This window comes from Amborella trichopoda, chromosome 2, assembly GCF_054954075.1.
Source record: "Amborella trichopoda isolate Santa Cruz 75 chromosome 2, AtrichopodaSantaCruz75HAP2 v2.0, whole genome shotgun sequence".
NCBI lineage: Eukaryota > Viridiplantae > Streptophyta > Magnoliopsida > Amborellales > Amborellaceae > Amborella > Amborella trichopoda.
Window position 1 is genome coordinate 65295392 of NC_142337.1, and position 24832 is coordinate 65320223.

Genomic DNA, 24832 nt, shown 5'->3' on the forward strand with positions numbered 1-24832 from the left:
GAAGATAGATCTACTTTGTCGATCTTATTGGATAAATTATCTAATTGAGAAACAATATAGTGAATATACAAATATAAATATTTTTTTTTATTATGTTTTTTTTTTCTTTTTAATTATATTATTTACTAAATTAGTTTTGTGTATATTAATATATACTATTTATTTATACTTAATAATTATTTTGATAAATTAACAAAACTAAAGATGCTAAAAAGAAAAACAATAAAGAAATGATCTTTCTTTTTTTTTTCATTTAGCAATGTAAAGTTTACTATATTATTAACTTATATAATTTGTACTGTTATTAATTATGTTTTAGTTTTTTATATTTTTGGTTATATTATTTTTAGAGTAATGATTATATAGGACTTTTCCCCACCCACGTGTGTAGGATTCTAAACGATCACCATTAAAGTTGGCACGGATCTTTAGAAAAGTTATCACATAGGTGTAGGACTTGACTTTTCTATTGATCCATGCCAAATTAATGGTGATCCTTTGGGGTCCTACATACATGGGTGGGGGGAAGTCATATAGGATCATTTCTCTTATTTTTAATATAAATATGAAAATACAAAAAGTCACATGATACATATAATAAAATTATAATAAACAGGTAGTTATCACAATCAAAGCCAATCATAGTGTTGGTATTATTTAATTTTCCTCTTTCTATGATAGTAAAAAATTTCTTCTTTTTTTTTAATTTTATTTTGAATTTTAAAAATTATATAAAAAAAGTACATATAGAAAATGAAAGAAATATAAGAAGAAAAACAGAAATGAATATAGCAATAAAGCAAATTGGAAGAGTTGTTTTTTTCAATTACTAAATATAATAATATTATATTTTTTTAATTTTTTTATTTACTGAGGTGACTTGCATTTTGAGGTAGTTATTTCTACAAAATAATTTCAATTATGTTAGCACCTGTATAATTTGTATTTGTGGTTCATTATAATTATGGTTTTCCTATTTTTTGCATTTACAATTATATTATTCATTAATATAAATTAAATAATTTTTACACAAACTATAAAAAAATTTATTTAAAATTGAAAACAAATAACATTAATGATTTCAAATATATGAAAGAAATTTACATAAGATAAAAAGCTACATTATATATCATACATTCAACTACTTACTAAATAGAAAAATGTTTTTATTGAAATATAAAAGAAAAGAAAGTATAATATGTGTAAATAGAAGTTATGAAAGAAATAAGTTTTGAAATGTGGGGAGATATGTAAAGAAATTTTTAAGAAGTTGATTTATTAGGAAAGAGAGAGTGGAGGTATGTGGGAATATTGGTGAGGAGAGAGGAGAGAGAGTACATGAGAATATTGGTGAAGAGAGAATAGGGAGCAAAACGTGGGATAATTGTAATATTATATTAGGGGCGAACTTTCTATGCTTCCCCTACAGCATAGAAGTTTTAACTTCCCCTTTATCCAACTGTCCATTCTGAATGGAGGGTTAAGATTGCCCCAATCACAATGTCACGTCTCTACACTAATTTGTTTTTAATTTTTTTTCTATAAACTACTTTGACACCAAATTTTGGATATCCATTCCTCTATTAAACTCGCACTAGCGAAAAATATATATATGTAAATTTTTTTTAATAAAATAAAATGACCAAAATACCTTTGAAAGATTCAAGGGGTAGTTTGGCTATTGTATTTTATCAAAAAATTATTTTTAAAATTTTTTATAAGTGCGCCCCAATGAGAAGATGGTACATATCAAATTTCATATTCATAAAATTTGTATAAAGACAAAAACTAAAAATAAAATACTTTGAAATGTTGAATTTAAGATCAAAAGGTGAGTGGCACTCGATTAAAATCGGAAGGCTGGACGGTAGGGGGAGAATATAACTTCTATGTTGTAGGGGAAGCATAGAAACGTTTCCCTTATTAGGATGTATTTTATAATAATTCAATAATTATTAATAAAAATTATAATAAAACTAATTTATTTTTGTTACTATTAGTATTTACAAATGGGAAAATGTTTCTATGCTTCCCCTACAGCATAGAAATTCTATCCTCCCCTACCATCCAGCCATCCAATTTTGATAAAGAGAGCAACTCACCATTTGATCTTAGATCCGATGTCTCGAAGTATTTTATTTTTAGTTTTTTTAGACAAATTGTATGAATATGAAATTTCGTACGTGCCATCTTCTCATTGGGGTGCACCGATAAAAAATATTAAAAATAATTTTTTGATAAAATATACTGACCAAAGTACCCCTTGAAATTTTCAAGGGTATTTTGGTCATTTTATTTTATTGAAAATATTCTTTTTATATTTTTCGCTAGTGTGAGTTTAATAGAGGAATGGACGTCCAAAATTTAGTGTCAGAATACTTTATAGAAAAAAAATTAAAAAAAAAAAATAGTGTAGGGACGTGATATTATGATTGGGGCAATCTTAGTCCTCCTTTCAGAATGGACGGTTGGATAAGGGGAGGATAGAACTTCTATGTTGTAGGGGAAGCATAGAAAGCTTGCCTTTTATAAATAAATAGTTACAATTATAATATTAAATATATTTATTACCAGGAGATTATTATTTTCTTAAAAATACACTATACTTGTATGATTCATATATCAAAAAAATAAATTGCTGCAATTAAACATCAAACTAATCATCTCGACATCAAGATGTATGAACATGAGAAAAAAATGAATTTCAAGTTTTGGAAATAGTGCATATTGTAACGCATTTCTCAACCGTCGATTTTTAAGATTTTCAAGTTTTCATAGATTTGATCAATTTGGACTATTTTTGAAGCTTTAAATTTGATAACTAAAGATGAAAATATAATTTAGGGCTATCACAAAACTTTCCTGCATTGAAACTATATTTCTCGACACTATTTGAAGGTGGGGTCAAATTTGATTGTTTAGATCCTTAGCTCTATACAAACCGTACCCATTAAACAATGAGTATCACATAAAAAAAATGAAAATTCGCTTAATACAAAGATGAGGATGTAACATTCACTCATCTTCATAAAATTTTGCATGGGTCCAACCATGACAACTAATACATTTTATTAGGGTATACTTTATCATCTATGTAGGCACGTTGTATAACTTCATTGTACATATAGAAGTACAATCGATAAACAATTAAAATTATTTAGTTCTTACATTAAATACTATATACACTTCTAAGCATAAGTAACAACTCTAATATCCAATAAGCACCCAAATGAAGGCTAATGTATGTTTTCTCTCAAAGTAGCCAAGGATGTTAAATACATCTTTTTTGCTTCTTCTATGGCGTGTAGCTCGTCTTCATCTATGAGTTCATGGAAAAGAAAAAAAAAAGGAAAAAGAAAAAAGAAAAAGAAAAAAAAAAAAGAAATCCAGGCAATATATAATATCAAAAGAAAATGGAAATCAACATACTTATGTAGAGGAAAAAAATATGTTTGCCTTGTATAATTTCATTGGACATATAGAAGTACAATAGATAAACAATTAGAATTATTTATTAAACACTGCACATACTTCTAAGCAAAAGTAATACCGAAGCACTCTAATATCCAATGAGCAACCAAATGAAGACTCATCTAAGTGAGCAGCGAAATGAAGACTCATCTAGGTTCTCTTTCAAAGTAGCAAATGTTGCTATATACATCTTTCATGCTTCTTCCATGGCGTGTAGATGTGTTTCATCGAAGGGTTTCTGACAAAAAAAAACCAAAAAACAGAAGAAGAAGAAGAAACAAAAATCCAGATGATATCCAATTTCAAAAGAAAATGAAATCAACATATCTAAGTAGAGGAAAAAAAAATATGATTGCCTTGGAGAGAATTAAACAATGAGTATCATATAAAAAAATGAAAATTCGATATGATTGCCTTGGAGAGAATTAAACAATGAGTATCACATAAAAAAATGAAAATTCGCTTAATGCAAAGATGATGATGTAACGTTCACTCATCTTCATGAATTTTTGTACGGGTCCAAGCATGACTACTAATAAATTTTATTAGGGTGCATTTCATCATCTATGTAAGCACTTTGCATAACTTCATTGTACATATAGAAGTACAATCAATAAACAATTAAAATTATTTCGTTCTTACATTAAACACTATACACACTTCTAAAAAAGTAGCAACTCTAATATCCAATGAGCAACCAAATGAAGGCTCATCTAGGTTTCCTCAGGTTGCTAGATACATCTTTTCTTGCTTCTTCCAAAGCGTGTAGCTGGGCTTCATCTATGGGTTCATGGAAAAGAAAATTATTTATTAAACACTGCACACTTCTAAGCAAAAGTAATACCGAATAACTCTAATATCTAATGAGTAGCCAAATGAAGACTTATCTAGGTTCTCTATCAAAGTAGCCAGGGCTGCTACATACATCTTTCATGCTTCTTCCATGGTGTGTATATGTGCTTCGTCAATGGGTTTCTGGAAAAGAAAAACGCAAAAAAAGAAGAAGAAGAGGAAACAAAAATCCAAACAATATACAATATCAAAAGAAAATGGAAATCAACATACCTAAGTAGAGGAAAAAAATATGATTGCCTTGGAGAGAATTAGCGTAGTCACATCTGTCATGTGTGAAGCATATGTTAAAAATTGAAAGAAAGAGAGAGTTATGCCTTTGCATGCATGTAGTGAGAGAAAGAGAGAGAATAAGAATATATAAATGTGGGAGAGATGAAAAGATGAGTAAATTAAGTTGGCTTTATTTGAGAGAGAGAAGATGATGTATCATAACACAACAAAAAGAGTTACCTATTTGTATGTATTTGCATCCATATAGAATGGAAAGAGAGAAAGCTAACATAAAAATATGGGAGAGATGGAGAGAAGATGAGTTGTCATCACACAACAAAAAGAGTTATATATTTTTATATATTTGCATGCATATAGGATGGAGAGAGAGATAATAGGAAAAATGTAGGAGAGATGGAAAGTAAAAGTAAATTAAGAGAAATAAAAGAGAGAGAGAGTGTAAAAATATTGGAGGGAGAGAGATAAGAATTGAATGAAAAAAGACGCAGTGGGACGATAATAAAAAAGGTGTTGCTCTCGCCTAATATACAAAAGAATGTGCATCTTAAGAATTCACTAGAAAAGAGTATTTCAAGGGACATAATTTCTTTTAGGTAAGTAAAGAAATATTTGTATATAAAAATTATGTCACGGTGTGTGACAAATACATATGAATTTTTTTATTTAGCAAAAAATTATAAATTTGTTCAGTTGATGTGAAAAATAGAACAGCATTTTTTGAGTTGGGGATGTACTAGTCGGGATTATTTCGAAACAACTTCCGAATTTTCAACTTCTTCTGAATTTTTGAGGTACGTCTTGGTTTGGACCACACCCTTAAATAAACTTTTTTCCATACGTACAAAGTTTCTACACGATAGAAGTTGGGGCGCCTTTAACCAACTGAAAGTAAAAACATGAAAAATGGCGCAAATAAACACACAAAAAAAAGGTGGGGATAAACCAATAATATAGATAATGAGGAAAATCAGTCTTTAGAAACTTTGGCGATTTTCGAATTGGCTTGCGGATTCTGATTGAAATCGGCTGTGAGCTAACCGGTTTTGAGATGCTATGGATCCTGACCGGTCAAATTGCCTATATATACTTTTTTTTTCTTTAATTTAAGCGTACCCCCCTTTTTTTTTCAAGTCCAATCTTTAACTCCCCACTCTATAAATCAAAATAGTCCACTATAAATCTCTAGTTTGATTTTAATTTAATTTTACTTATTTTTAGTATTTTATGGATCATTCATTGGATCAATTCAGACCCAATTCAGATACCAATCTAGGGATCCGATACATGCTATGGGTGAACCCCACTTATCTGGGTTTTGAAATGTCTAGATCTTCAAAATGAAGTTATTTATCATATATTGAAAATAGTGGTTACTAAAACTGTTGGTTTCTGTTTTCAATGATTAATTTGTGGAACCATCTTAGAGAATAGCAGTCATTTTCAACCCCGGCAGAGTGTGTTTTAGCCTTTCAAATGTATCTTAAGTTCTTAACAACCCGGGTCTTTTAGCAATTCAACAAATGAAAATGTTATTTCATGCCATAAAATAGAGAGAGAAAAAAAAGAAAATGAATCAAAGGGAAGTGATTGCTCTTTACAATAGAAAGAAACTTGGAAATGATCCAATAACTTCGACAGATTGATCCACAGCCTCCTTTCTTCTCATGATTGGCAAGAACTCAACATGAAACAGATAAAGGGAATCATTCTCTAAAGCCATTTGTAGATCTTTATCTATGAATATCTATGAATTCGCGAATCCGGGTTTGAGAAAACTTCTCTTTATTGGCATAACAGCATAGAATTTATTCAAAAAGAGAAAAAGAAAACAGAATGTAATAGTTAAAATTTCTATGCTATATAATTCTAGGTGATCTTTAAGTATAGATAATGCAAAAAGATTTATGTGCAATTGTTTTCCATTTTCTATTTTTGGCCAAAAAATAATTTGTAAACAAGTTGCAATAGTGCAATACAGGTTTTACTATTTTATCTAGGAATTTATCAATGGAAAAAGTTTATGTAGAGCCGAGGCTCTAAATAATCACATTCGAGCCTACCTCAAAAATTTCACTAGACAAGATTGTTTTAATGCCCAAAAATACTCAAATTGATCATCTCGATATCAAGATGCATGGACATGAGAAAAAAAATTTATTTCAAGTTTTGGAAATAATGTATTTTGTAATGAATTTTTTGACCGTCAATTTTCAATATTTTCAAGTTTTCATAGATCTGTCGATCTACACCATTTTTGAAGCTTTAAACTTTATAAATAAATATCAAAATATATTTTAAGGCTATCACAAAGATTTTTAGTGTTAAACCACATTTCTTGATACTATTTAAAGGTAGGCTCTAATTTGATTGTTTAGAGCCTAGGCTCTATACAAACCGCACCCTTTATCAAAATATATCTAATATATTAACTAATGGGAAAAGTTTGTATAGAGATTAGGCTCTAAACAATCAAATTAGAGCCTACCTCAAAACTTTCACGAGAAGAGGTTGTTTTGATGCCCATATATCATCAAATTGATCATCTCCACGTCAAGATGCATGGACATGAGAAAAAAATGGACTTCAAGTTTCATAAATAGTGCATCTTGTAATGCATTTTTTGACTGTCAATTTTCAATATTTTCAAATTTTCATAGATCTGCTCAATCTACACTATTTTTGAAGCTTTAAATGTTACAAATAAGGATGAAAATATAATTTATGTCTATGAGAAAACTTTCCAGTATTAAAACCATATTTCTTGACCCTATTTAAAGTTGGGCTCTAATTTTATCGTTTAGAGCCTCGGCTCTATATAAACCGCACCCTTAACTAATTAATGATTTTGATTAAACTTGATTCTTGCTTTAGACTAGACTGAATAAGACAATGATCTGCCTGATCTAACCAATTAGTCCAATAGTGCCGAGATGAGCTTTCCAATTTGTCAATAAATGCCATTTATGCAAAGGTAACAATAACAATCATGATCAAATTTTTATTTCATGCATGCTTTTGAGGGGCGTATATAAAGAAATATTATAGAGGTTCAACACTAATACAATTACTGGTTCAAGTATTCCCAGACTTATGACATATTCTTTTAAAAGGAAGTTTTCTTATAACAAATTCGTTTAAAAGGAAGTTTGCAAATAACGTACCACTCACGACCATCATATGGGTTATTTGGCAAGAAAAAGAAACCGAAGAACAAAAGGGCACCAGAAACAAATCACACAAAGGCAAGTAATTTAGAAGATTAAGAATAGTATCTCAAAATCCACAGCCAAAGGATGACAATGAAACTATAGTATACAAAAGATGGGAAATTGAATTCTAGAGCCCTTTTGGGAGTATGTAGAAGACATTTTGTATGTAGAAGAGAGAACTAATATAAACTAATGTAACCCCCACCTATTGTATAATTTATTTAATATTTTGAAAATTTTCTTCTTTCGATAACATGTGATTGTACCATTTATATTTACTACAAGGAGGTCACAGTTATTTTAGCTGTTAGATGCAAAATTGGCTGTACAATATTCGTTGTAAATTTGGAAAAAAATACTTTGGATTTCAAACAAACCCAATAGAATAGCCGTGGCCGCCTCATTTCATTTAATGTCTAAAAATGATTTGTGATCATCTTGTACCAAAAGCGAATGATTTTATTGTCACAGTGTAATTTTCCTATAAGACCGTTTATTTTTATTACAAGGACGTCAGAACTACTTTTAGCCATTGGATGAAATTTTTTAAAGATTGAAGTGTCCAACTCACAACAATTGAAAACTTTTATTTCGGACATTTTACCTAATCAATGCACATCCCCAACCACTCAAATTTCATTGTGTAATGGTCAATAATAAATGTGACCTCCTTCTATATAATGTTGCAATCTTATACTATTGAAGTAAGGTTCACATCAAACGTCCTCTATAAAAGAGAGTTCCAATCTTGGAAAACCCTCCCGCTGACTATCTCAATCTTAAGATATGTGAATATGAAGAAAAAAAAAATCAAATTATAAAAATAATGTATCTTGCATCAAGTTATCTAGACTATTTATTTTTTTAATTTTCAAGTGTATATAGATATTTTCATTGTGTGCTATTTTAAAATTTTTTAATTTGATAAAAATGGACTTTCAAGCCTCTATAAAATTTATGATATCGATATGACATCTCCAAGAGGTGAGTCATACTTCAACCTCACCGGCTCTTATTTATAAGCACATACATTATACTCCCTTGGAGTATAGTTTACTTCTACGAAGACGGACTTGGGAGTGTTTTTTTTCAATTTCAATATTTTGGAAACTACTTAATAATTACTAGATATTTATTCTAAAAAAATAATAAATTTTGAATTTTCTAACACTTAGATCTTGCCAACAAAATATTGGATGGTTTCTATTCAATCTTAAGATATTAATTTTTTTAAGTACATGGAGGATATAATTAGGATTTTTTTTTATAAGTTGAAAATCTTACATCTCCAAAATTTGGGATCTTGAAATTAATTCTAAAGGTGGGTTTATTTTCTGAAAGATATATTCTGGAAAGTTGAATGTTTTGTTTTGAAATATTTAAATAAGTTTGGAATATTGTGTTTGATAACTTGCTAGAATGTTAAGAAAGTTATGGTTATTGTGTTTGATAACATATACATATTAACCATATAAATATATAATATAATATAATATAAAATATATTTTATATTTTATTAAGTATTGTATAACATATAATATAATATTTATTATAATAAAATATAACATATTTATATATAATATATAATATATAATATAGTATAAGATATTTAAATATTATGTATATAATATTTATATTATTATTTATTATATTATATATAATATTTATTTAATATAATAAATATTTTATTTATAATATAAATAGTATATTATATAATAAATATTTATTATATAAATATATATTATATATAATATATAGTATAATATAAGATATTTATATATTATGTACATAATAATATAATTTATATTATTATTTATTATATTATATATCGTAAATGATCCAATAGGACCCTCCCCCACCTAAGTGTGTAAGACCCCAAATGATCACCAATAAATTTGGTATGGATCTATATAAAAGTCAAGTCCCACACCCATATAATAACTTTTCTAGAGATCCGTGCCAACTTTAATGGTGATCTTTTGGAGTCCTACACACATGGGTGGGGGAGGGTCCTTTAGAATCATTACTCATTATATATAATATATATTTATGAGTAATTATACCATGAGACCCTCTCACATCCATGTGAGTAGGACCCCAAAGGCTTACTATTAAATTTTGACACAAATATCTGAAAAATTTATCAACAATCCATTTACCCAAGTCCCACACCTATGTGATAATTTTCTAAAGATCTGTGTCAAAATTTAATGATGATCATTTTAGGTCCTACTCGCATGGGTGTGGGAGGCTCTCATAGTGTCATTACTCTATATTTATTATATTAGGTTTGTATAAAACCTAGGCTATAAACAATCAAATTAGAGTTTACCTTTAAATATTGTCGAGAAATGTGGTTTCAATAATAGAAACCTTTGTGATAGTCTTAAAATGTATTTCCATCTTTATTTATAAAATTTAAATCTTCAAAAATAGTGTAGGTTGATAGATTTATAAAAACGTGAAAGTCTTGAAAATTGACGATCTAAAAATGCGTTACAAAATACATTATTTCCAAACCTTGAAATCCATGTTCTTCTCATATACATGCATCTTGATGTCTAGATGATCAATTTGAAGATATTTGGGCATCAAACAACATTTTTTAGTGAAATTTTTGAAGTAGGCTCTAATTTGATTGTTTAGAGCCTCGGCTCTATATAAACTTTTCCTTATAATAAATATATATAATATATAATATAATATAATCTAAGATATTTATATAATATATAATAAATATATATATTATAATATATATGAGTAATAATCCTATTAGACCCTCCCACACCCATGTATGTAGGACTTCAAAAGATCACTATTAAATTTGACACAAATATCTATAAAAGTTATTACTGTGGGTGTGACACTTGACTTTTCTAAAGAGGTGTACCAAATTTAATGGTGATCCTTTGAGGTCCTACACACATGGGTGTGGGATAGTCTCACAAGGTCATTTTCCTATATATATATATATATATATATATATATATATATATATTATAATACATTTATAAGAGAAATGACATTATGAGACCCTTCCACACCCATGTGAATATAAATATATATTAATGGTGATCCTTTGGGTTCCTACATACATGGGCTTGGGAGGGTCTCATATGATCATTACTCATAATATAAAAATATAATAATGTTATATATTACATATAATATATAATCAATATATACGATATATTATAAATCATATTAATAAAATAAATATATTATATTATAGTAATATTATATTATATTATATCATATTAATAATACTAATATTATGTATTTTTATTAGGGTGTGGTTTCAATGAGGTTGTAACCTTAAATAATCCATTAAGGAGCACCGCAAATTTCATCATAAATGTAATTTTAGTATAAATTTTTTTTAGGATGGCTTAAGATTTTATTTTCATCTCTAATAGTAATTATAAAATTTTAAACTCTAAAAAATGGTTCAAATCAAGTAGATATATGAACACATAAAAATCTTGAAATAGACGGTCCAGATAATGTGTTGCAAAATACACTATTTATCGGGCTCGATTTTTTTTTTTCGTATTCATATATTTCGATATCAATTCCAACATCAAAACATCTTTTTATGATGGATTTTTGAGATGCACCTTTAATTATACATTTCAAGGTCGCAACCTTATATAAACTTTTTCTTTCATATTATGCGTAGTGAATAATGATCAACAAAAAAAGTTATTTAAGATTAAGTTCTTACCCCATTGGGAATTTATTATTTCATTTTTTAACAAAAGAATGAGAACTTTTTTTGAAAGATTAGTATCCAAACTTCAGATGAAAAGTGTGAAATAAACGACTAAACTTTTTCAAAACCTCAAATAATATGTTGAGAAAAACAAACACGCCTTAAGTGAGGTTCTAACGGAGGGAATAAATGGACATTCTGCTCCCGCGGGAGTAAAATATCTTTTGGTTATTTATACATCTCCGATTAACTTTCCAAGGTCTTCTATAAACTCCATAAATTTCAAAGATGGTGAGGTTAACTGCGTCACTAGCCCTCTGTAATTTTTTCATGGAGTACTGTTGTTGAATCACTGTGTATCGAAACTAAGGGTAACAGCTGCCATGGGAGAAGCAGCAGCACGACGATTTGTGAAACAGGAAACCCGAACTCTGCCTGCAAATCCCGGTTGCTTCAAATCAAGAAAAGTTGTGGTTTCATGTGTGTTATTGGGGTTTGAATCTCTTTTACTCTCTCTCATCATCGCTTATGTCCCATGTAATAATCCTTTCCTTCTCTGTAAATTTTATCTTCATTCTAGCGATTAATATTTGCACTTTTTATGACTTCTATTTTCATTCCAGCAATTGATCTTGACACTGTTCTGTTTGATTTTGATGAAACTAGATACGAAGATAGATTGGGATGCATATATGTCTCAGGTACAAATCAACGAATACCATGTCTCTCTTTCTCTCTATGGGTTTATTTAAGATTTAATATGGGCAATGGTTAACATAGAAAGAAACGACAGGTAAGTGGTTTTCTTGCAGGTGAAAGAGATTATAGGAATTTGAAGGGAGACACAGGCCCTTTAGTTTATCCTGCAGGATTTCTATATGTGTACTCTGCTGTTCAATTTGTTACAGGGGGAGAGGTATTCCCTGCTCAGGTTAGCTCCCAAACCAGTGTTCTCATTGGAATTTGTTTTTCATCAATGTATGCATTAAATTTTAGTTTCTGTATGGTTTTCTTTTTATCGTCTGTTTCTATCATCGATCAGAAAGGGTAAGTAGTTTCTTTTTTTTTCCCTCCATTTGCTTTATATCTCATTGAGGTTGGTTGGAGAGCCACCCCATAGTGGTTTTTTATTTCTTATTTTTTTATTGATATTAATGGTGTAAAGGATACAATTGGGTTTGTGTATTCAGTCAATTATCAGTGTTTTTGTTGATTCGTGCCATAGCTTTATGTGTATATATGCGGCTTCCAAGTGGGTCATGTAATATTGGTTTTTCGGGTCATTATGTTCCTTGAAGTGTGCATGTTCATTCGGATCATTCTGTTGCTACATGATCCTCTAATGGAAACATCAGTTATACTTTTGCTTCACTGTATTGAAATTCTTTCTTTTTCCTTTTTTTGTAATTTGTCATTAGTCATTCTTCTAAGATTTCACCTAGACTAGCGTAGAGTTTGATTCAGTTAATAAAGAAAGTGTGCATGTTCTCAGAAGAGACAGGGCATCTAAGTATATGAGAACCAGTTAAAGATGAATTTTGAAGTGGACACATGAAAATGGCCGTGTAGAGCTGGACGTAGTTTACAAGTTGAAGAGTATAAACAAATAAATGAGAGACTTTTAGTCAAGGAAATATTAAACAGGAAAAGCTATTATGTTTTTCTTTTTTGTAGACACCTGACATTTAATGACCATCATACATGGTACGCTGAAAGGAATTTTCCAAGTTTTTCAAATGATTTATCTCTGGCACTCATAACTGGCAATTTCTTTTCTAAAACTGTTATACGTGACTAAAGGAATAGCCTAGGAAGGAGACGAAATGTCCCAGAGATTTGGGAAACTTTTGTAGGAAATGTTGATACTTTTTCCAACTTTCATCAATTTTATAGTACTGGTATTACCATGAGAAAAGCATGGTGGCGGTTAATGTAGCTCTATGGGCGTAAAAAGGACTGGTTTGGGTTTACAGGACTTTATATCACCACTGCTCTAACTTCATGGAAGTACCTTCTGTGGTTGTTGAGGTCTTTAGCCATATGCTTCAAGGAGTTATGAGGCAAAGCTGTTATCAGGAATTCAGGTCTCTGAGAGGGGCTTCATCAATATCCCACTCAACAGTATGGTGATGACAGTCTAATTCTGTGTGGTGCTACAAAGGAACAGATGTAAAACTTATGGTAGTTTGTACATTGCTGTGAGGTATGCTTGGTTTTAAAATCAACATTGACAAAAATGAAACTGAAGGGTATCTCGGTCTCTGATAGATCACTGCAAGAGCTTGGCAAGTGCGCGGGTTGTGAAATTGACAGGTCACCCATCAAATTCTTATGGTAGTTCATACCTGGGCTTACCTCTGTGCCTGGGTAAACCAAGAAGAGTGTTGTGGAGGGAGGTGCTGGACATGTATCAACTGAAACTTGACTTAGGTCAAGTTTGATAACTGAAATAGGCAACATTCTTATCTTTGGGTGGAAGGATCACATTTATAAATGCATTTTATTCAACTCGCTTTCTATTATATGTCATTTTTTGCCATTCCAGCATCTGTGGGAACCAAAATGAGAGTTTGATGAGGAATTTTCTGTGGGGCAGTTCTACTGAGGAAGGGAGGTATAACTCAGTCAGATGGGCAGACGTGTGCAAACCCAAAGCAAAGGTTTAGGACCATAAGATATGAACCAGGCACTATTGAATTGATTTAGTGGTGGTGGCGATATTTAACTCAATCTTCCTTCTTGTAGATGGAGGTTGCCAGGGCAAAATATTGTGAGGACCATAAGATATGAACCAGGCACTATTAAATTGATTTAGTGGTGGTGGCGATATTTAACTCAATCTTCCTTCTTGTAGATGGAGGTTGCCAGGGCAAAATATTGTGAGACGACACAGCAAGGCTAGTGAAAGCTTACCATTGCAACTAGGAGCTCTTAGAGGTTTGGCATATGTTGAACAGATGCCTCCCTCCGGTCATTATCCATGCAAGTATGCCATTGGGCAATGGCAGGAGCACTCGCTTCTGGGTAGACCACTGGCTAGGGTCACAAACACTCAAAGTCTCCTATCCAAAACTATCTGCTTTGATTCTGAAGCAGGAAATAAAGTTGTGCTAGGTAGCAGAGCAGAAGGTTCTGGCCATAGAATGTATGGATCCCATTTTTGAGGAGGCATTGGAAGAGGAAGAGGAGGCTTTGGAGAAATTGCCAGCCAAGCTTAAGGTTTCCTTTTTTCTCACCTTGAAACAAAGATAGATTGATTTGGGTTCCAGGAAGCAGAGGAGAGTTCTTTATTATGTCCATGTACAACATCATGACATGGAGTGGCCAGGCAAACTCGGCCACTAGCAAAGTTTGGTCAGCTTCTGGACCCCATGAGATTCATGCTTTTGCCTGGCTAGCTGTTCTGGAGAGGGTGCTCACAGTCAAGAAATATCACAAACATGTGCGTGCTTTGTAAATCAGATGCATAAACATTAAGTCATGTACTTCTTGATGTAGGAGAAATTGAGGGAACAATAAAAGTAGTAAGAAGCAAGCCAAACACAAGCAATTTTGGAGAAACCCTAAGGCTTCCCACCTAGGTCTCAAGCGTTAGGCTTCTGTTACAAGACATAGTCTTTATTTTTTTAAAGAGGAATACATGAATGACTCTCCAGCCCATGCATGCCCTTATTTATATTGAAAAAGTATTGTTTTGGACAATATTTGTCCATACAATTTTAACTTTTGACCAAAAGATCCTAACTTAAATATAACTTGAAACTAAACTCCCTAACTTTAATTAAAATATCTAAAACGTCCCTAGAATTCCTAGAAACTAAAAAAACCCTAAAACTAAAATCAAAATATACATCCTTTAAAAGTGAATAGAAATTAAACATAAGTATAATTTTTTCCTCCATCATTCTCCCTTTGTTGGAGAAAACTTGTCTTCGAGTTTTGAAGTGTTCTAAGATGAGTTCAGCGTCAAAACCACTTTCTTCATCTTCTTTTTCTTTGTTGGTTCAAAGATTATTCTTGGTAAAAAAAAGTTTCTCAAGAAACGGATCTTGATATGCATATTGACGAGTTAGGGCCACAATTTGCAGCTTCGGAATCGACCATGCTTCCACTGCATTGCTCTGATTCCAATACCCAGAATTTCTTCAATGCTCTATCTCTTCAATATTAATGACATCTTCAAAGGCCATGATTTGGATCCGTGCTCCTGTTATCTTCTTTCCATGTTCTTCACCCTCTTCCAAAATATATTCACTATCATTTTGATCCTTTTCATAGATTGGATCTTCTAAGAAATCTTGTTGTTTATCTAAGTGTATATTGAAGATTAGTGGTGAATCCCCAATCTACAATTTGCTGACTTCCCATGCAATCTATGTCAAAATAAAAAATCTCATCCTTCAAATAGAAAACCCTAGAGTGATGTTCCCCACATCTAGGTCTTCTATTACTATCCTCATCACTTGACTCCCCACACAGAGCCCAAAAGTGAAAAGGCATGTGCTCGAGATCCTCTTGGATTGAAAGATCACCATTTTGCCCATTATTGAGGCTCACGAACTGCTGTGCCAGCTGCTGTACCTACCTTTCAAGTTCCTCAATTCTGTCATTTTATAAGATCACGAAGTAAATCTACGAAAATCCCCCTTCTATTTCTTGTTACTATGGATTCGCCGAAATTACAAACCCTAGGCATTTATAATCAACAAAAATTGTTGAGAAAAATTTGGTCAAAATGAGCAAATCCGAGACCCTATTATAATTTCCTCTCTTTGTTGTTGCTTAGGGCACTAACTTCCATACTTGCTTCAGTAACTTCCGTGTAGATCGCGGGCTCTGATACCACTTGATGTAGAAGAAATTGAAGAAACAATAAAATTAGCAAGAAACAAGCCAAACACAATCAATTTTGGAGAAAACCTAAAGTTTTTTCCCACCTAGGGCTCAAGCCTTAGGCTTCTGTTATAAAACAAAGTTCTTTCTTTTCTTAAAGAGGAATACATCCAGCTTATTCATGTTCTTATTTATATTGAAAAAGTATTGTTTTGTACAATATTTGTCCATACAATTTTAACTTTCGACCAAAAGGTCCTAACTTAATATAGCTTGAAACTAAACTCCCTAACTTTAATTAAAATATCTCAAAAGTCCCTAGAATTCTTAGAAATTAAAAAAACCCTAGAACTAAACGCTAAAACTAAAATCAAAATATACATCTTTTAAAATTGAATAGAAATTAAAAATAAGTATAATTTTTTCCTCCGTCACTTTTACACTTCGTAGCACAAGTTTGGTCTGTTTTCCTTGGATATTTGATATTATCTTGGTTGAACCTCTCTCTGTCAATGCCCTTTGAGAGAAATAGTCTACTCCCCCTCTACCTAACCTGGTATATCTTATGAGGCTGACTCTCTTGGCTGTTCTATGGTTGTTATATTTAGTAAGATGCCATTCAATAGTAAGACGCAGGTTTAGTTGGTGTCAAAGAATATATAAGGGCCACAATAATCTCATGAACAAGGTCTAGGGTTGGGTATTGGGATTACACTGATTCAGTAGAAGGAAATCGCCATATCCATGTTGCCTAGAGAGAAGTGGACTGGTATCCTATAGAGGGTGACTCTAGTAATGGTGTTGCTTGGGATAATGGCTCCAAGTTCTCCCTGGCACCTACGTTCAGTTTTTGAAGAAATTTGGACTGTCACTAGGAAGATAAGGATGGTCATTCTTCATGTACGGAGAGGGACCAATGAATTGGCAGGATGAACCATAGTTGTTGGGTACGGGAACAATTATGGGATTGGGGGCGGGATTGGAGGATCAAAGCTATACTGAAGATCCCTGTGTTAGGGATTGATGCCCGTACAGCCTCAAAGGTCAGGATCGAGGTTTTGTGTGTTGGAGATCGAGCTCCTTTATTACATAGGATCGAGAATTATTATATGAAGGTACGAGATCCTATACATAAGAAGCGAAGTTTCCAAGGGAATTTTTTTGAGTTTCTTAACTCAGGAGCGCATTACTAAAAGTGATCCAAAATATTATGGAGCGAGGAATAACTTTTATAGGAGCAAGCTCCATTTTCTTAGAACACGAGTTCCTCATGTAGTTTATAAGGATCCGTGACTTTAAAATGTTGCTCCCCATCTTGTTAACCAATAACGTGTAGGCTTAGTCCTTCTAAGAAATAAATAAGGAACTTTAAAATGATCCCATATTGGTGGGATCTGGATGCCATAAATGGCGATGCTTGTATTCCATTATTTAGGAACTCGTTCCCTTATAAGATGGAGCGAGATCCCGAAAACACCAAATTGAGTTTCAGACGAGATCCGTTCCAGGATCGAGAGAATCGAGGTTCTGAAAGGGATCGCTAGGCAAGGGAGGAGATCCCAGTAACTATGGGATGCACTAGCTAGAAAGGGATGACTAAGCATGACTTGCTTGTGACCGTTTTCTAAGAATGGTCAGGTATACACTGTACTGTGGGAATGGCATGTATTATTGTGCATTGTGTACTGGCATTCAGTTACCAATAAAACAAACAAAGAACATTCCTTCAGTATCTCTTTATATGGGTGTTACTCCTAACCCAAAAAAACAAAGACGAGAAAAAAAAAGGAGTTCTGTGACTGTTTTGTATACGTGACATCCTCAAAAACACATTATTATAACTTCTCTTTAGTTTTGAAATGATTCCATGGGAAATTCTGTTTTGTTGTGATAAGATCTGATGCATGAAAGAAGATATTCATGAAACCTTTGAATCCATACTTCATTGCTTTCTACTTCAGCTTCTAGAATATATCTTCTCCTACACTACAAGCTTGCTGCGAGCATTTCAGGGATGGTGCTTGGAATCTCTATATTGGTTGCGTTATATATAAGCATGGAAGGAAACATAAAGATCCCTTCACTTAATCTTTTGTTGTCTAGGTTCACCTTTCTTACCAGTTTTGAATTATTTGTATTGTGTTATGGCAGATTCTCTTCGGTGTTTTATACATCACAAATTTGGCTATGATCTTCTTGATATACAATAAGACCAATGTGGTAAGACAATTTGCATTAGACATCTTAAGAGAAATTCAGACATTCAATATTTTGTGCTTCTTGGTTGAATCATTGTCAACTTCGCTGGACTTAGAGGAATACTGCATGCATTTTATTTAGCTCTAGCATTAGAAGCTGGATGGGGTTATGTCTTATTGTCAAGAACAGCTGGCTCTAGGTGGGGTCTCAACGCCTTGTATGAACCTGGGCTGGCTCCTTGCCATTTGCTACATGTCTTTTATTACTATGTATTGTCCAGTTTGATTGTCCATTAGTTTGCTCTTTTTACCTGATTTAGTTTTGTTTGATTTGCATGTTCTTACAGCTTCCCTGGTGGGCCTTGTGCCTGCTATGTTTATCGAGAAGAATACATTCCATATTTGTGCTACGCCTCTTCAATGATTGTTTTGCAATGACCCTTCTACATGCTGCAATTGCATTGCTTTTGTATCGAAGATGGCATTTGGCTATGATCATTTTCAGGTGTGTACTAATCCTTTGGCCAAATGCTATAACTGTATAACGAATACTAATTTTAGTTCTATTTTTGCTTGTAGTGCAGCTGTGTCAATTAAGATGAATGTGCTGCTTTGTGCTCCGCCTTTATTTCTAATGTTGCTGAAGGTGAGATTAACTCTCTCTCTCTCTCTCTCTCTCTCCCCCCCCCCCCCCCCCCACCCCCTCCTTCCTCCCTCCGCCTTTGGTTCTTTCTCTCTCATGTTGGTGTTTTGAAATTCCTAAAGGAAACTCCGTTCTTCTTATGTCATTGTGCATGTAGGGTTTGGGTTTGAGTAGTATCCTAATGGCCTTATCAGGTGCAGGCATGCTGCAGGTATTGTTTTACCCTGTAAAGCTTCTACTCGTTTTTCCTGGGTAATTAACTCTTTAAGCTACTTCACTTTGACTAGAATACAAATTTTTTTTCTACCATTTAGTTAACCTTAGTATGTCTAGTGAAATCATTTTGATTGCCCCTTGGTGTTTTGGAAGGCTAAAGAAAAGAAAGGGGTAGGCCCAAAAAGATATGGTTGGAAGTAGTGAGAAAAGATATGGGGACTTATGGCCTCATTATGGGTATGGCCCTTAATAGAGCAGAATGGCAGACCATGATTCGTGAAGCCGATCCCACGTAGTTGGGAAAAGGCTATGACGAAGATGATGATTGTCAGAGCCTTTCCCCAACTAATTTGGGTCGGTTACACAAATCCTGGTATGCATCACCATCATCGTTAGAGCTTTTTCTCGACTAATTGGGGTCGGCTATATGAATCCCGGTCCACCATTTTGCTCTAACAAAAGCCATACAAATACTAAATTATCAGGCCACTCCCTAAACAACACCTCCAAGGAGCGTCAGCCATAGGTCGATCCTACGTTATCGTTCCTGCTTCCAACAACTTTGGGCAATCCTCAACACCTTAACCAATCAAGCTTAAGCTGTATTTTAATAAGGCCTTAGGTGACCAAATTGGGCATTTAATAACTTTTTTCATATTGCATATTCCAATGGTCTTTCTAGTCATATGGTATCTGTAGGGAATATATTTGTTTCTGGAAATAATATGCAAGTTGCACATCTGAGAGGTATCTTTTCCCTCCACACTTTTGAAATACTTGATCTACATATTTACTGAGGATACGTTTGTCATAACACCAAAGAACAATCTTCTTCCCTTATAAGGTTTATAATCGTCTAATTTTTTGTACTTATGTTTCTTTTTAGAACACAAACTCAAATCAACTACAAGTTTTCCAAATAAGATTATGTCCTTTGCATCATTATGTTCATTTATTACAGTTTGTCTTTTGTGGCTTTTTACTTTTTCCACAGTATCTTCGTGAAACTCAGGTATAAGAAATAAGTACACTAGTCTATTAAACAATTGTTAAATAAGCATACAAAAGATCTTTATCTTCTCTAAACAATGGAAATATATCCATGCCAATAAAAACTCTAAAATGAACTAGACTTCAAAAGGCGTTAACTAATTAAAATAATAGAATATAGGGAAAAGCTAAAGTGGTGCATACTAGGTGTTCACCTCATCCAGTTTTGTGTTTTTCAGTAAAGCAAGAAAATGATATTTGATAATCAGTTAAGTTATCCTGGTGAGCAAGTATAAGATACCCATTCACGATAATAACATATCCAAACCTGACTATTTTTGCAAAGGCGCTGATTGTTGTAGAGGAATGCAAAACCTTGAACCAGACCGGTTTTTGTTCTGATCATAAGACCATTTAATTTATGATACACGCAATTTATGTTGCCTATACTGCATTTATTCTATTGGTGAAGGAATTTCTTCTCATTGGCCATCAGTAATCTTTAAATGGGAGATCATATGATAGATTGAATGGATGTGGTTAAGGGCGAATTAATTGTCCTAAAAAATTAGCAAACTGAAGCATAATATTATTACATTCTTAATGATTTCTTGAGTGTAGAGTTTCTTCTGTTTAAGTTGCCACATTTTCATATCGTTCTCTTTTTTGGAAAATTCGGGCTTATTTTTGGTGCCTTTCTTTGTATTCAGTCTCTTCATTTGTGAACTGACAGATATTCAGAATTACTTTTGTTGCAGATCTTATTTGGATTGCCTTTTTTGTTGGTAAACCCCACTGCCTACATATCAAGAGCTTTCGACCTTGGGCGTGTTTTCATCCATTTCTGGTGCACACTTGGACTCTGACGCCATTTTTTTTTTTTCCTTAGAATTTGATGAAGTTTTTTTATGTAGTTGAAATTTATGGATTTGGTAAGTTGCAAGGATGTGGAAACCCTGCATGGAATGCTTTCATTGTTTTGCTTTTTTACTAGTCTTTGGTATGCTTTCATTGTTTTGCTTTTTTACTGGTCGTTCCTTGGATGATTGGAAGCAGCTGTAGATGCTGACCCATATCTTCGCGTATTTTGTGCATGTTGTGACATTTGTTTGGAGTTTGGACTCATAGGATGTATCTTCTAACTAATTGTATATGATTTCATATTCATTTGTTTATCTTTTACTTGACAATACTTGGTTTATCTTTGAAGTACAGTTTGTAAATCTATTAAATTTTTTTGCTGAAATGAATCAATGTTAGGGAGAGTCTGGATGGGCGAAGTAGGTGTGTTATTGGCTAGCATTAGTCATGATCGAAAGGAAACAAAGTGTTTTTTGTTGTGAGGTTAGTCGGCTTAGCAGCTACTTGCAGCTTTTTCAAACAAGCAGGGAATTCTAAAATGGACAAAGACAAACATGTTTTGGAACAGTTCCTGACCTAGCTTGTTCAAAAATAGGGTTAATGTTGATTGGTCCAAAGTGGTCCATTGATGGATCACTTATCAATGCATACATAGTAATGTAATAATAGCTGATCCCCAATTTTTTTGTTGCAGCTATGCTTTTGTATTGGACACCAGTCTGTGGGTAACGTATTTTTTGGTTGAAACTCGTCTGTGGGTTTCAGCCCCTCACTTCGCCTCTCCTTTTGTCCTAACCTTCTTTAGATTAATAGAGTTAACCTATTCAAAAAAAAAAAAGAAGAAGCCGACCCCAAATAGTTGGGATAAGGCTCTGATGATGATGATGATGATGATGATAATGACATATTAATATAACAGGATGGACAGATTAATGAATTCTGGTTTAATGATAAAGATTAGGGACTATCCATCCAGTTCTATAAATCGAAAAAGAGCATGCTCTGATTTTTTAGTACTGTGAGTTTACGTTCTCTGTGTAACCTTTGTCAAGGTATTTGCTTCTTTGTTTCAGGTCTGTGAACTTCAAATTTGTCCCAGAAGCAATATTTACTTCGAAGAAGTTTGCTATCAGTTTGCTGGTAGTACATCTCATTCTGCTTGCCTGCTTTGCTCATTATAAATGGTGCAAGTAAGCATTTCATGAGCAGCTTTTATTTCATGTAATTTGAAATGGTGCCATGGTTATCTTGCTATCATGAGATTTTGTGAAATTTGACTGGTTCCCATTACACTCAAATGGTTGCTAGACAGTAGATACTATTGCCATTTACACAATCATTCAATATTTCTCAAAACTTCATTTGTTGTGACTTGCGTCAATCTGAAAAATATGTCTTATCCATGGCGTTGTTATATAGTTTGTTTTTTGCTGAAATTTTGGAATGGGGACGTTTGGTGCTAGTGTATACCATATAATCATACTTTGATTGTTTATAGGTATGAAGGAGGGCTTCCTCATCTCTTACTTTCAAAGTTCGTTACCATGAAACACTCGAGATTCGACCCTAATAATAGTCACTCCAAGATTCTAAACAATGACCGTAAGTACCTAAGTGTTCATGGTCTCTTTACCTGCAAACAGTTGATTAGTGATGTTCATTTGTTTCCTTCGTTTATGGTTTTCCCAGCAAATGGATTAATTATTTTACCTTTTTCCTGATTCAGATATTGTTACCACAATCTTTGTTGGGAATTTTATTGGCATCATTTGTGCTCGATCTTTACATTATCAATTCTATTCATGGTATAATTAAATTGGATTCTGTTTCTTTTTATGCCACTATTTTGTGATTATTTTTTTTTTTTTGAGTTCCTTCATTTCCATTCAATTAATTGTGATAGTACTTTCAGGTATTTCTACAGTTTGCCATTTATGCTGTGGAAAACATCATTCCCAATTATAATACGGTAATCTTTATAATCTGTGATACTCTCTCTCTCTCTCTCTCTCTCTCTCTTTCTCACACACACACACGCATCCAGTTCATTGTGTGACTCTCACATCCAGTTCGTTATGTCAATTTGATCCCCATTATTTCTTGCAGTCTAATACTATTTGCTGGGGTGGAGGTTTGCTGGAACATTTATCCATCAAATGTATACTCATCTCCTTTGCTGCTATTTATTCATCTAACGATACTGTGGGGTCTCTGGATAACCCCTTGTGAATACCCTTATAAGGAGAATAAAGATTCTCAGACAAAAGAGGCTTGAGTTCTCATAAAATTGTAGGGGGTTGTTATCTCAGTCATTGTTCTCTTGTTCTCCCTCTGTTGCTTCAGCGAATGTAATTTATTGGTGGTCACTTAAATTCTCATTGAAGGAATGTTTTGTTGGGATGAATCTAGCTCATTCACTAGCTATCTTTCGATTTGATTTTTGTTGTGTGTGTGAGAGAGAGACAGTGAGGTGTGTGTGTGTCTGTGAGAGAGAGAACTTGAAACTCGAGGCTGTGCAATTGAGTGATGATAAATTATGGGTGGTTTGGTTGTACAAGTGAGATTTGAATGAGGAGAAAGGGAGCAGAAGGGTGGCCATTTTTAGGAAAAAGCTCAGATGGCAGCTGTAAACCGTTTGAAATATGTGAGGATGGGGACCACCGACCTTCAAAAAGTCGTGACCCATATTCACATTTGCTCTCAACAAAAAAGTAAAATAAATTAAATGCCTTTCGGCACCTATCCAATATCCCCATAAATGGTTGTCCATTTGCTAAATTATTATTTGTGGTCCACCAAGGTTCCTCTCTCTGCAAAACATCTCAAACAAATGGTAGCAATTTGTGTAAAGGCGACGTATTTGTAAACAGTATTCCAAAAAGTTAGTATTGATTCGGTTTTAAGCAAAAAAAAATGGAGGAAAAAGTCATGGGGAAAACAAAATGGATGGTCAGAAAATCTAGAAAAATTGGTGTAAGGAGAAAGTTGTTAATTAATTTAAGTTTCAAAGCATAGCACAGAGACTAACTTCAAAATGTAAGTAATCGACAAACCAACATCAGAACGTTGTTGCTGCTATAAAAGGACACATACTGATTGCAAATTGACAAATCGTCGAAGGTGAATGATTGACCTAATTTTTAGACATTCTTTTACAAAAATGATTTAATATAGTAATGTTTTATTTTTCCAAAAATTGAGTTTTTGTGAATTTTTTTAAAAAAATTTACATTTGTTTGAAATTTTAATAAATTTATGTGGACCGAGAAAAGATGCGGTATCACTTCATGGTACATTAGGGATTTTTTTTTTTTAATTACAAAATGTTTCGTAATCTTATGACGTTGGATTCACGCCCAACACAAGAAAAGTTTTCCCTCATATGGAGTTCTACAAAATGTGAGAACAACTATTACTTTTAATACCATGTATTATTGGAAAATTGTTTCACGCGGGGTAGACAGTAATCCTACAAGGAAAAAGTTTATAAAGGATGCTACCTTATAATGTAGAACTACGGATGCACCTAAAAAATCCATCGGAATAAGTAGCTTTAATGTTGCAAACCCCTTTGATAATCTCGACATCAACCATGAAATATAAAAAGATTTTA

At 32.8% G+C, this 24832-nt stretch overlaps 1 protein-coding gene across 22 annotated transcripts; it reads left to right on the forward strand.

Annotated features, from left to right (window-relative positions):
* Window positions 1–11733: 11733 nt before the first annotated feature.
* Window positions 11734–23623, forward strand: ALG3 (asparagine-linked glycosylation 3). Of its 22 annotated transcripts, none has more exons than XM_011623612.3 (13): window positions 11734–12015; window positions 12145–12179; window positions 12272–12409; window positions 18463–18531; window positions 18857–19014; window positions 19089–19155; window positions 19310–19363; window positions 21117–21205; window positions 22293–22409; window positions 22718–22821; window positions 22946–23024; window positions 23132–23188; window positions 23326–23623. In XM_011623612.3, exons 1-13 carry the CDS (start codon window positions 11862–11864, stop codon window positions 23492–23494), a joined length of 1290 nt encoding a protein of 429 aa, XP_011621914.1. In that variant the 5' UTR covers window positions 11734–11861; the 3' UTR covers window positions 23495–23623. The 22 variants fall into 22 exon arrangements, 5 of the variants coding, with proteins under 5 accessions (XP_011621914.1, XP_088715658.1, XP_011621915.1 ...); XR_016050194.1 differs by having other exon boundaries at window positions 11737–12015; window positions 19310–19404; window positions 21100–21205; window positions 21914–22409; XR_016050191.1 differs by having other exon boundaries at window positions 11737–12015; window positions 19310–19404; window positions 21100–21205.
* Window positions 23624–24832: the final 1209 nt, after the last annotated feature.

What these genes read in the sequence shown, in the direction of transcription:
- ALG3 (XM_011623612.3), top strand. Translation starts at nt 11,862, where the DNA reads ATGGGAGAAGCAGCAGCACGACGATTTGTGAAACAGGAAACCCGAACT. An exon ending in TATACAATAAGACCAATGTG is followed by an intron (nt 18,532 to 18,856) that starts GTAAGACAATTT and finishes ATGTTCTTACAG; the next exon opens with CTTCCCTGGTGGGCCTTGTG. An exon ending in TATTTCTAATGTTGCTGAAG is followed by an intron (nt 19,156 to 19,309) that starts GTGAGATTAACT and finishes TTGTGCATGTAG; the next exon opens with GGTTTGGGTTTGAGTAGTAT.